General features: G+C 33.7%; 2 protein-coding genes across 2 annotated transcripts in view; one reads left to right on the forward strand and one right to left on the reverse strand.

Annotated features, from left to right (window-relative positions):
• The window catches only part of LOC107166080 (uncharacterized), a 35,330-nt gene extending 26,461 nt beyond the window's left edge, over positions 1-8,869 (forward strand). The window contains exons 3-7 of the mRNA XM_015514603.2: positions 79-176; positions 2,141-2,392; positions 3,492-3,625; positions 4,728-5,059; positions 7,177-8,869. Coding sequence (XP_015370089.2) covers positions 79-176; positions 2,141-2,392; positions 3,492-3,625; positions 4,728-5,059; positions 7,177-8,387 — 2,027 coding nt within the window. The 3' untranslated portion in view covers positions 8,388-8,869. The remainder of the gene's footprint in view (positions 1-78; positions 177-2,140; positions 2,393-3,491; positions 3,626-4,727; positions 5,060-7,176) is intronic.
• Positions 8,870-11,104: 2,235 nt separating this feature from the next.
• LOC107166067 (guanine nucleotide-binding protein subunit beta-like protein 1) lies at positions 11,105-13,117 on the reverse strand. Its single transcript, XM_089219246.1, has 2 exons — positions 12,537-13,117; positions 11,105-12,341 (listed from the first exon to the last, which is right to left on the reverse strand). The coding sequence occupies exons 1-2, from the start codon at positions 12,672-12,674 to the stop codon at positions 11,532-11,534; spliced, it is 948 nt and encodes a 315-aa protein (XP_089075372.1). The 5' UTR covers positions 12,675-13,117; the 3' UTR covers positions 11,105-11,531.
• Between the last annotated feature and the right edge of the window lie 646 nt (positions 13,118-13,763).

Genomic DNA, 13,763 nt, shown 5'->3' on the forward strand with positions numbered 1-13,763 from the left:
TGTATAAAATATGTAAAATATAAGTAGTTACCTATATAATGAAGGTGAATCATTGACGTTTGTATATTTTAATTACAGGTTTACTGACATGGTCTGTATTTGTAGCAGAGTTAGATGCGGTACGAGGTTCTGCTGTTGTACTTCAAGCGAGAGCGAAAGCGGATAAAAAAACTTCGGTACGTACAGTGTCAGTCAATAAATGTCGAGGTTATTTCGTTAGCATTGCTATTATTAGAATAACAAATTTTACCATCAAATTCTCATTCGACAGTATGTATTATATTATTTATTTATAAAGGCACCTATATAATAATTATAGGTACACAGACTGTACCTAAAGATGAAATTCAATCTTGCTCTGTATTCGAATACAGCCTTGTACATTTTGATGTTATTGCTTGATCAAACTTTAATATTACCAAGCGTTGAATACCACCCACAACATAGGTCTAATACATTTTAATCGTCAATTATTATATTATAAAATATTATTCTTTTTTACTTTATTGAGATTTAAACTCACAATAATTATAATATAGTATATATATTAGGTATACAAAACGTCAATATATTGTGACCTAAAAATATTTTATTGTTTCTATTTTATAATTTATAAAAATAGCTTATGACTTATAACTTAAATAATTTAACTAATAACTATAGTAATGTATACAATAATAATAATAAACATATGTTTTTTTCAATTGTATCTTTTTGTAAGATTTAAATTAATTAATTATCCTACGTTTTCAAATTTATTTATTACGTTTTATATATTATAAGAGAATTGATAAAATATACAAATACCTATGAAATATCATTATAATAAAAGCAAACCTATTATATATAATATCAATATAATAGGTATGTATTTATTTTATTTATTCGTATGGCATAGGTATGTATTATTACGTGCATTACAAAAAAATATTACAACCGACGATTATCATTCAAAACATTTAAATTTTCATGAAAGTGCTTGAGAACTATAATTATTAAAATAATTCCTGATTTTTTTTTAAATGGTAAATTAATTAAAATGTATTTATGAAATAGTGCTAAAATGTAGAAACGTGCTATAACATTTTGGATGTTAAATAAATTACATTCCCTAAAAAATAACCGAAAATATTCCTGTGAAAATTATTTTATTTGAAAAATATTACGTCCGAATATAAATTGTGAAAAGTAATATTGTCGGAATGTATTTTATACGAAAAGTAAGTAAGCTAACTTACGAATAAAATATTTTTGCTAAGATAATTTTTTCATAATATTTTCTATTGTTTTACTTTTGGTGACATATTATTCAGATGAAATGTAGTTCTAATGTATTATTTCTCGGATTAAACACGGTTTGGACAAAATATTTTTCTTTTAATATATTATTCGGGATAAAATATTTTTTTGCTGAAATGCGGTTCTGAGGAAAATATATTTTTGAATATTTTGCGCACTATACCTGTTGAATTTTAACTCACAAACACGCAGTGGATGAACATTTTTAATGTTAAAATAATTTAGCTTTTCATGTATAATTCAAATCCAAACATTCTTGTTTTATTATTCCGATGAAATAATATTAAATGCAAATTCCTTTATAGGTAACAACTCCTTTTTTAGGAACATTCACTATTATTTTACGTCATGTCCTCGTCCATAAGTACAGATTAAAAGAATTATTTAAAACAATTTATTATATTACATTATACGATGAGAGTTCTGACTTTTAAAAATAAATCCAATCGCACATTTATATTTATGTAATTACGGTCGTAACTTTTTTTTTATAAGAAAAGACAGGTCTATAATTTAAATTATTACAAGGGCATTTCGTAATATTATCAGTATAACATACTATCATAATGTATCTATATATTATTATATCACCACACAACTATCGCTCAAAATATTATACGGTTTCTACTATCGACCGAATAAAAGTTAAAACCCATAACTTACGCCTAATTATATATCTGCATGGACGTCAATGAACATAAGCACCACTGCAGGGGTAGAATTTGTATAACAGCCATCGGGGATCAGCCCTACCTTTCAACCTTAGGGAGGTGCAAATATCTCTATAAAGTTAGCTTGGGTGTAATAGTTTTATGTAATTTTTAATAATAATTTATTACAGGAACCGGATGAAGCAGTCGACGTGGACGAAAATGGGGAACAAACAGTCGAATTGAACGTAACCACGACCACCAAACCCACGTTGACAGGCATACCGCAGATCGACTACGTGCACGATCCGAACTTGCCGCGAGAGCTGAACGGTTATAACTTGACAGAATATCCGTTCCTAAACTCGGTGCCGGCAGATATCGAATTCAAATGCGATGGATTGCACGATGGTTTCTATGCTAGCGTACCCCATAAATGTCAGGTGAGTCGGTCTCGTGTGTTTTACTATTAATAAGGAGCGTGGGAGGGACGAGTGTTATTCATATTGAGCCTAAAACGCCTATACTCTTAGGGCCATAAGTATACAATATAATTGCTTGAAATCCATAAAAATAAGTTTGATTTATATTTCCTAGTAACCACGAACTCTAAAAAACCCATAATAACGTACTACACCTTTACCACGGGCAGTACCTTTCATATTATCCAGAACTCCATCCTCCATCATTATTTTTTTCTTGCATACATAGAGGCAAACGTAAAAATATTTTATTATTATTTATGTATTTTCCTTCGGTTGCAAGGATTTAACGTTTTCATTATTAAAACTCGACGAATTTCATATTAACATTTTATAAATATACAATATATTTATATTACTTCGTTCTGAACCGGATTCTTACAATCTTAGGTTGCCTACCTAATTCATACTTATACCTCACATTTTTGAACGAACATTAACTTAACCATATTTAAGTATCTAATCAAATTACCAACAACTTAATATCGTACCTACCCACCTACTATGGAAAACGAAGAGACAATATTTTGTTTATGTAATATTAATGTTAATGCCAAGTGCATTAAATTATTATACCTTGGCAAATGACTGCAGTGTCATGATATCATCAACTCAAATATAATATTATGTACAATATGGTATTTATATTTTATTACGGACTAAGTAAACGCGGTTTGGTTTTTATGTGTGGAAAGGGTAGGTGGGGTCCATTTTGAATTTCTCTGCCGCAATCGCCACAGCTAACCTTACGAATTGAAGTACTCACGGATTAAATATCAAACTGCTATATAGTTCCGGGAAGAACGAAATGTTTATTCGGCTGTGGCCTATTGGCCTGTGACGTCAAACGGTAATGCAATCGTTGTCATTATGCTGGACGCAGTACGCCAATACATCATATTATATACCTACACACAACGATGGATTATATAACATAATAATATCTATATAGTACCTGACTGTACATAATTAATTCAGCTCTAAATGTCCTATTAGTATATATAATATTATGTATTGTAATTTGTAATATTATACATTGATTATGTGTATACGATTGCAGCTCTACCATCACTGTCTGTTCGGCACGAGGTTCGACTTCTTGTGCGCCAATTACACAGCTTTCGATCAAAAGACGTTCATTTGCCATTTCGTGTCCCAGGTGGACTGCCCAAACTCGGCCAAGTACTTTAGCAGGTAATGACGACGTCACGACGTACGCATCGTATAAATACATTTTAATATTTTATGACCACCGATGACGTGACGTACCTACGCGTCGCGGATGTTGGCAGTAGCTGTTGTATCATACATCATAATAATATTATACACCAACATAATATAATATTATTATGTGAATCAACATAATAACAATAATGATATTAAGTCTAATGCGCATATTATGTAGTTTCGGGTTATTGTTTGGCTGCGGTTACCTATCAAAACACCGAGTTATTACAATAACTACGCGTGCACTTTGCCACATCGAAATATATCATTGTATAAATCATAATATACAAGATTCGTATACGGATAGAGTTTTCGCAGTGGATACAACGACACGCATCTAAACCTTATTATTGTATCAATATTACGAAATGGGTATACATCTTGCACAGTTAACTTGCACTGTAAAACCAATAATAAATAAGGCGTATAACTTTTGAAAATACCTAATAGTTCTTGCAAAAGACAAAAATATCAGAGACTGTTAGTACAAATTTAATAGCGACTATATAGTGCATGATGTGTGAAAGGTTTGTTGCATCCTGCAGTGGCGTATTTATCTACGCTATCTCTACAGACCAGAGCTTTATTATTTATTTTTTTGTTTAAATTTCGGTGTGTTTTAATTAATAACAAGTTCGTTGTTAAAAACATAGCCAATATATAAATGGACATTACTAAAATGTAAAAGTAACGATAGGTAGAACCCGCGGATGAGGTTGCAGATTTTTTTCAGATATCACCCCCCTCCCCCCCCCCCCACACACACACACACAGAAGGAAATCGCCATAACACGCCATAATATCAAGAATAATATCATAATGGTCAACAGTGTTAACACTAAACATGTAATACCAATCCGGCGACACGTACCTATATTACCTAAAGGAAATATTTTTAAATTCAGACGTGTCCGAATCGTTGTACAAAGTCGGCGTGACAATAAACGTCATTGTGCATGTCTGTGGGCGGTACCTATCTTTTATTAAGTTTTAAATTTCTAGAAATATTATCTCTACGATTCCGATTTTTAAATGCTGTACGATGAAAAAATAATATTTATGCACACAGAAACGATGCGCTGTACAAAGCCGCCGAGACGACGACGCTGCCGACGACCACCACGTCAACAACAGCCGCGCCACAGCAACAACAGCAACAACAACAACAACAACCGTTCTACCCGCAGTACCAACAGCAGCAGATGCCGTACGAAGGTCGCAGGGCCATGCCACCAGGTTACGCGCAGGGCCGGAAACGCAGGCCCACGTACAGGAGGCGCAGGCCAGTGTACGAATATTATTACGTGGATGACTACGACGACCAACAGGAGTATTACGACGACAGCGTCGAGCAAATGCCGGTGGCCAAAAAACCCAAAAGAAAGCATTCTAGGTTCAACAGTAAGTGTAATATTGTTGTTGTTTATTATTATTATTATTGTCATTGACGACTTATATGTATAGTCGTCACATACTCACGTCGGCATTTCGACTTTCGACATATTATTTTGGTATAATATACATAACTGCACGGCTGTAGTTATTGATTCGTTTTGTATTTACATTTACATGCACTGTGGAGAAAGCTGTACATAATATACTTACACGAATTACCTACACATATGTCAAAGATGTACGGTTAATTGTCGAAATCCGGCATCACTATAGTTTTGACTAGTCCACACTCAACGCTAGTTTTCTCAACCCCCTTTCCGCTGCAGGTAGAAATAACTGTAGGATTAGAATTTTAAATGTCTGAATTGAAAACATTATAGTTTTTACTGACATTTTTAGGTATATGTATTAGTGCGCAGTTGTACAGGTGATCGCGATAGACCAGCCGACTATTAAATGAATTTACTATTATAAGATAAAATTGACCGACTGGCTATTATATTACTGCAAAAAGCCGTACATTAAATTTCACACAATATGTGTTAAACATAATTTTCAATACCGACGGCGGCCTAATAATTAAAAACAATCACGAATCTTATATGCGTCGCAATATTATATTATTGTATAACACGTCTGCAGGTGGTCTACCAGCCCACCATAGTGATCACGTCCAATGAATTTTTTAATCGATGCATAAAGCGTATATGCGCATCAAAGGCAATCGCATAAAAGTTTGTAATGACTAATGATGTATGCATGTCTTTCGCATGTGTATACAGTGTTCAATGTTCATCGACGGTGACGCAAGTCGTGCACGTTTTATAAATTATAAATTAATTTTTTTAACATTTCCAATAATTTTCTATTTTTATATAAATATTTAATTATGTTATATACTTATAAATCACCTTTCGCTGAAATCGAATTTAACACATTTTCCAATATATATAGATACATTTGTTTTTTTAGAAAGTCTCGTGTTGTATTATTACAAGTTATATGCCGAAAAAAAACTAAAATAATTGTATTTGGTGTATTATAATTTATAATATTGATCTAACCAGATCGAGATTTTATTAAAAACCGTGATTCGCGTAATTTCAACGATTTAATAATATGCCATCATATAATTCATGATAAATTTAATATAATAAGGCACTTTTTAACACAAAAATAGCTTTGTTATGTACCTATTCATGCAGTACACATGCGCATACACTAATTTGAAAGTACCTACCATTAGTTACCACATGGTAATTATGTCATATTATGAGTATAATATATTTAAAGATTGGTTGTTTTCAATGCTACGAATCCAATCAATTGTGGACAAATAAAATTTGGTGTTGTATATACCACTTAATGGCATATGTAATACCTGAAACATAAGTGAAATGTGTGATTTCTGTAAAACATTTTCATTATCGACAGAGACTATTAAGGCAAATTAAGAATTTATAGGCAGAAAGGTTCAAATTAACATCCACTAGAATTCTTTTTCATCTGCAGATGACTGTAGCTGGGGATCTCAACAATTCGGTGGCACCTTGAGTCGACTAAACTCCAAGAGAAAGCTTCATGAGCTAAACATCCAACCACTCATATTCTACTTAGAACATAATATATTAAACATCTATTATAGCTGGTTTATCACATATTACCACCTCTTCCTCCACTCATAAAAAAAAATGTACTCCAAGTTATGCCAATTTCTAGTTATATATTTATTACAGAATTACAATATTAATTAAAAGGTGTAATTGCACGTATCTTACTTACATGGCATAGGTACATCCCTAAACTTGTTAGTCGTTTGTTATATTGCTATGTTTAGCTATTACATAGCAGTTTGTTTTGATGTTAGGGCATAGCTGTATGTTTAAATACTAAATAATTATGAGATTTGGATTAAGTTACATATTGGTTGACCATACAACTCTGCATGGTCGTACACCCATCTGTTTTTGAGTCAGAAGCTACAGTCACTCCTGCAGGTATTCTTATAAAAACAGGCCACCCCTAAATCTCGTTTGAGTGACGTTTCAGACACCGTTTAGTTGTTTTCAGTTTGAAATATTGTGTTGAGAACGTTTGTGATTAACCGGCCGTTAACGTTTTAGATTATAAGCAGGCCGACCTGGAAGCCGATTACCAGGAAAGCAGTTCGGAGTCGGACGCCATGCCGAGCGGTAACTTTAAGCAACACAGGGGACAACACGCGCCGCAGCAACACCACCAGCAGCAACAGCAGCAGCAACAGCAACAGCAACAGCACCAGCAACAGCAACAGCAGCCGCGGCATCAGCAACAGCAGTCGTCTCCGGCAGTGACGAAGAACGTGTCCAATCAGATATCTTCGGTGTACGACAAGCCCAGGGCCCCGCCCAAGATCCGCCGCCCGGTACCCATCAACGAACGGGACCGATACGATTACGTTTCGAAGTCCAGTCCGCAATCAGGTCCGTCAGATGATTTCGCTCCAGTGTCCACCACCGCGGCCACCACCACCACAACCGCCACTACTACCACCACCACCACCACCACAGAAGCCGCGACGACAAAGTCGGGATCCAGAGGCAGAGAGCCACCGCTACGGCAAGTCACTACCGAAGATCCGATCGAGTATTACGACGACGACGAGGAAGTGGTGGCCGACGACGAGTACGCCGTGGAACCGGAAGTACCAGCAGCAGTGAAATCCGCAGTGGCAGCCACGGCCGCCGCATCAAAACCCGACCAGGTGTACAAGCCGGTCAAGGCAGCCGCCAGGACGGCCGTGGTGGTCGATTACGACGTGGACCGCGCGAGGCGTCCGTCGGCGGCCGCGGCGGTAAGATCTAAGCCGGGCAGATCACCCGCAGTCGTTGCGCCGCCACCACAGCAACCTGCGGCGCCGAGGAAGAGGCCGACGTCCGAACGCGTGGCCGACGATTACGAGGACGAACCTGCACCGGCGGCGGCCACGAAACAGTCGATCAACGCGGCGACCAAGCAACGAGCGTCCGGCCCGTTCCTGATGCGACCCTCGAAACCGGCCAAAGTCAGATCTCCGCCGCCGGTCGACGATGACGAGGGCGTGGACGAACCGGCGGCGGCGGCGGAGACGGTCTACCAGCAGCAGCAGGCCAGGCAGCCGCAGCGCGTGAGCGTCAGACAAGTGATGGCCGTGGCGCACAACAACAGGCAGAGGCCGCAACAGCAACAGCAGGCCGCGGCGGACCGGCCGCACGCGCAGTACAACAACAAGCACGCGAGGGCGACGTCCGCGGCCAACAGGAGGCCCATGCGGCCAGTCTACGAGTACGCCGACGAGTACTATGACGACCAATAATGATGTGATGATGATAAATATTAAAATAATATATCGATGACAACGATCATAATAATATACGATAAAACGTACAGCCGTCAAGCGAGTTGGTTATAATGAGCGATGTATACATATTTAGCAGTGGATCTGCTCGGAGCGGTACAGTTATATTATTATTATTATTATTATTGTTATTTTTATTTTTATGTTATATTATTTTACGTGTGGCGACGAATTTTCTTAACTGCAAGACAACCGAAAAAGCGTATTTTATTATTATTATTATTATTATTATTATGATTATCATCGTGAGTCGGACACGTATGTTTTTATGTAATAGACATAAACCAATAATTATTATTATTACCTATTATATATATGTATGTGTGTATAACATAATATAATAGTAGGTACATATATTGTATGTATACTATACCACGATGCGATAAGTATATGATTTTGTGTAATTAATACATAACAATAATTTTATTACTATATATATACATGACGTGTGTGTTGTTATTTATACTTGTTATTGTATAGGTCCATGCAATTCTGTCCGTTGGTCATTCTTATGTATTCCACAGGTACGATCAGTGGCGTCGAGGATATAGGATAAATAAATAAAAATTATAATTAACCATGTTAGATTGACATATTGTGTTATCTACATCTTTTTTTTTTTAACTATTCATTTTTTAATTCTACCTACTGATTTAAGACAAACCCAATTTTTAACATTTATACTATATACGATATGTTATAGGTAAGTAATGTATTTGCGTTCCCTATGATTCATAGGAAAATAAAATAAATAAATAGGATTATTCGAAGCGATTGCTTCATGTCTGAAGTGAGTGGCTCATTATATTTGGCATTATTTTTTTCAACGAAGGGAAGGTGATGAAAATAATATTTAAAACGATATATAGGTCAAAGTCTCCACAATTTCGCACCGCCACTGGTTATATAATACATTTTTTTTCGGTGTATAAGTAATGCTGCAGGGTGTATTCCCATTGGACAGGGGTCGGAAATCTGCGGCTCCTCAACACGCGATATGTGGCTTTTTGTTGGGAAACGCATCGATATCCGTAAACTATAAATGTTATTTATTTATTATCTAGTAAAATAATGCCTAAATTAGATTATAATTTATAATACGATTCTGCAGATTATCAAGTTAGTACCTATAGCTAGTCTTAAATCTACTTAGTATTATTCCAGTTCTTAATACAAATTTCGAAAATGACAGCACCCCCCCCCCCCGGATTTATCGAGATCATCATAAATCATAATCAAATATCTTGTACAGAATAGGTAATCCGTTTGGCTAGCAATCTACAAGAAAAATACATCTTTCAAAAATAACGTTTTGACTAGGTACCTTATAACTTTCAGTTTTTGTAGGTACTTATATATACCTGTGTTTAATTTTTTACTTGTATAATTTTATATACTGAAAACTTTCATAAAATTGAAGTATTGTAAAAAATTCAACCTACAAATACATATTTAATGTTCTGAAGTCTTAACTTTAAGTTAGATAATAAGTCAATTTACTCTAATGTTAAAGCTAAAAATACAAGAATGGTTTTGCTAAAAGAAAATTTGAGCATTTCTTGAAGGTTGGAGAGATAATATAAGTGAGATATTGTGCTAAACTCTTAATTTTGTCATCTGTCTGCCTACTTCAATTGATATGAATTAAAAAATATGAATCGTCGTAGACTTGAAACTCTTTGCCTTTTCGTATATGGCTGTTCACTGTATACAATACAATGAAATTTTTAAAAAAATATTAATTAATTTTAAGCTATTTATAGTATTCATATCATAAATCTTTTTTCCCATTAATACAATGTCGGTATTGTTTTTTGTCTTTTAAGCTTTGAATTAGTATAATTATAACAATACAATTATATTGGTATAATATTGTTATAATAATTGGTTTATTTTACATACACTTTTATTCGTTTTTGTCAATAATTTGTTCAATAAACAATAGTTCTTTGTAGAAAAATGAATGTCTAATATTGCCTTGGTAATAAAAATAACTTATAAAATCTCCTTAGAGATGTATAATCTAACAACAGTGACTCGACTCGCAATCATTGCTCTGGATCTTTTTTAGTACACAATAATTTATTAGATTTAGACATAGATTACAGATTACAGTGGACTAGTACACATTGAAAAAATGAACTCGATGCCAAACACAGAAGAGCTAGTTATTCCTAGTTCAAAAATTAAAAATTATAACAACAATTATTAATTGTTTAATAAAAAATATTGATACATTTTTGCATTTAATTATGCACAGTTTTACTTTTTTTTTTTAGATATTTACATAAGTTTAGATTTTTTGAATGGAAAAGAATGCAATTAATACCTATTAATATAGGTATAATAATAGGTATCTACTGCATTCAGAAAAAATTGTTCGACAGAAAAAAAATGATTCTGTATCTCAATAAATACTAAATTTTACATTTAAAAAACTATTTAAATATTTAAGACTAAAAAGTTGAGTCTAACAGTAATCAGTATTTATTTAATACAGAGAAATATTTATATAATGTAGTGAGATATGAATTATAAATAATTTTGTAAGAATCTTAAAAACGTATTATAACGGTTATTGTGATCATTTTATTTATAAATGTATACATCATTAAGTTGGCTTTATCCATTTAAAATAGATACATAATATTGGGTAAAACTTTTAAAAATAAATATACTTTTTCATTATTGTTTTTTATTTTTGAAAAATTGATTTATCCATGAAAAACTTGAATTAAAGGAACCAGCTTTCATTAACTCATTTATTCATGTTCTAAATAATGAAATACATTTCTGATATTAATTTCTTCTGATTTCTTAGCTGTTAATATAAATATATAATGTGAATCTCAAATCAAACCTAGTTTATATTGTTAAAAGAAATCACTTTAAAATTGTTTTCATTAGTTCATAATATAAAAATACATTAGCACTCCTCGGCCCTCGATTGGTATTAAAATGTACAATCGTGTTGTTTCATTTTTCAATTTTCTAAATTGTCAACATTCTGTTGCCTATTGAGAATGCAGTTTATTTTGATAATCTTCCGTTCTTCGGTTGACCACAAAATTGTCATCACTTTGACATGCAATATAATAAGCATTAATTGTTATCCTTTCCATTGTAGACATCCCAAAGAGTGATTTTATTATCTTTATTTGCAACAGCCAGCATGTACCTGGCTTTCCAAAATGTCACTGATGATTCAGAATATTCAATACTCATAACCCCAGTTGAATGGGAATCCAAAACAGCTAACAGCTTCATAGTCTTCCAAGAAAATAATCTTACAGTTAGATCCCAGCAAGCAGCAGCGACTATTTTATCGTCAGGCCTCAGCAGCAAAACATTAACACCAGGATTTGTGATCTTAATGTTTTTATCCAAACTTAGATTACCATCTGCAATATGAAATGTGTTAATCACATTTGAACTACCAGCACAAATACCTTTCTTTACATTATGATCCACATCCAGAGCCATTAAACATTCAAGTTCGGGAAAGCTATACTGATTAACGATTACATCTTCCTGCCATACAACGACTGTATTGGCTTCATAACCACAAAACACATAATTACCGATTGATTTTACTACCATTAAATCTCCCAAATTGTCATCTTGGTGTGGATTATAAACAGCAATTTTATCATAAGTGTCGGTGGAGTAACAACACATCGTAGACTTATCTCCTTTGCACAATAACATGTTTGTTTTGTGCAAAGCCAATTTACAAAAGCCAATCATTTGGGTTGATAATGTATGATGGAGCTTGAGTTCTACACCATCTATCAGCCAACATTTTATTTCGCCGACTTTGTTTTGCGACAATAATTGATTTTGTTTTGTCAACAGCTCAAGAGTCATTATACACACTGTGCCGGCTTTAATTTCATTTTTCAAACGATTAGACTGAAAACAGAAAAACAAAACGATCATATTACTAAACATTATAACCAAATGTTTTAAAATACAAATTGCAATGAATATATTATTGAACAGGTTTCATAGAACAATTAATGCATTATAACATTGTATCATTAAAACTATAAATAAAATCTCAAAAATATATAAATATATAAAAGTTTTGAACACCAAAAGCCTTACCTCCATGTTCCAGACGAGTATTTCTCCGCTTAGAGTGCCAACATAGAGAATATCACCATCTGAATAGAATTTCAAGCAGAATGGAGAATATTTTTCACATTTCAATGTGTACACAGGAGATGGTAATTTTTTTGACATTTTTCTTAAAAAAAAATTATTTCAAGTTCAAATTATCTCGAACTGTATTAAATATTTAAATATTAGTTAATAACAATAAAGAATTATTGGTCTCGGGATTTTGAAATAACTGAATCACCATTAACCGGACGGCGGACACCAGTGTTAATGGGCGAACTCGGAGACTCGGACTCGGACTCGGGCGGACAAGGAAAAATATGAGAATTCTTATCACGTTCGAAATTCAACAGTCATTGATAAACAGTAATAATCATATCTATAGCATAGACCAGCATGACGTGTTGCGTGTTGTCTCCGTCCTACAAGTGCGTAACATTCCAAAAACTGCAAAAACTGTTTCGCGCGGGGAAGAACCGGAAAGATACAGTTATAACTAAGAAACCAAGGTGGATTGATATAATATAAGATAATAATAAATAATAAAATAATCAATCCACCTTGTAAGAAACGAAATTTTCACAACATAAAAAGGAGAATTTTGTCTGTGCAATATCGTTTTTATTTTTTCGATATCACTTATTCAAAAAAAATTCTTATTGTTTTATAATACATTAATTTTGTGTTTTTTAAGCATGAATAACTTTTTTTTTAGTTCTGATACCGAAAAAATAATAACGATATCGCATAGACAAAATTCTCTTCTTTATGTGGTGAAAATTTCGTTCCTTAGTTATAACTGTATCTTTCTCGGTTCTTTCCCGCGCGAAACAGTTTATGCAATGTGCCAATGTTACGCACTCGTAAGACGGAGTCACGGAGACAACACATGCGGTTCAAACGTCCTCTTAAGAGACGTGATATCCGCATGTGTTGTCTCCGTCTTACAAGTGCATTATAATTATAGAGTAAATTTTATGTTCAGCAGAACACGTGTAGCTGAGCTACGTTAGCTCCACTAGCTTAAAAATTAGAGTGAACTGACCTCTGATAAAATTTAAAGGTAAGATTATTATATATAGACAACCTCATATGCTTTTTATTATATATTAAATTTAAAGAGAGTTATGAGTATTTTAAGATGCACAAAAAATTTACAATTCTAAAATACTCATAACTCGCTTTAAATTTAATATATAATGAAAAGCATAT

Source organism: Diuraphis noxia, unplaced genomic scaffold (assembly GCF_037042655.1).
Source record: "Diuraphis noxia isolate RWA-SAM2 unplaced genomic scaffold, SU_Dnox_SAM2 contig0002, whole genome shotgun sequence".
NCBI classification, from domain to species: domain Eukaryota; kingdom Metazoa; phylum Arthropoda; class Insecta; order Hemiptera; family Aphididae; genus Diuraphis; species Diuraphis noxia.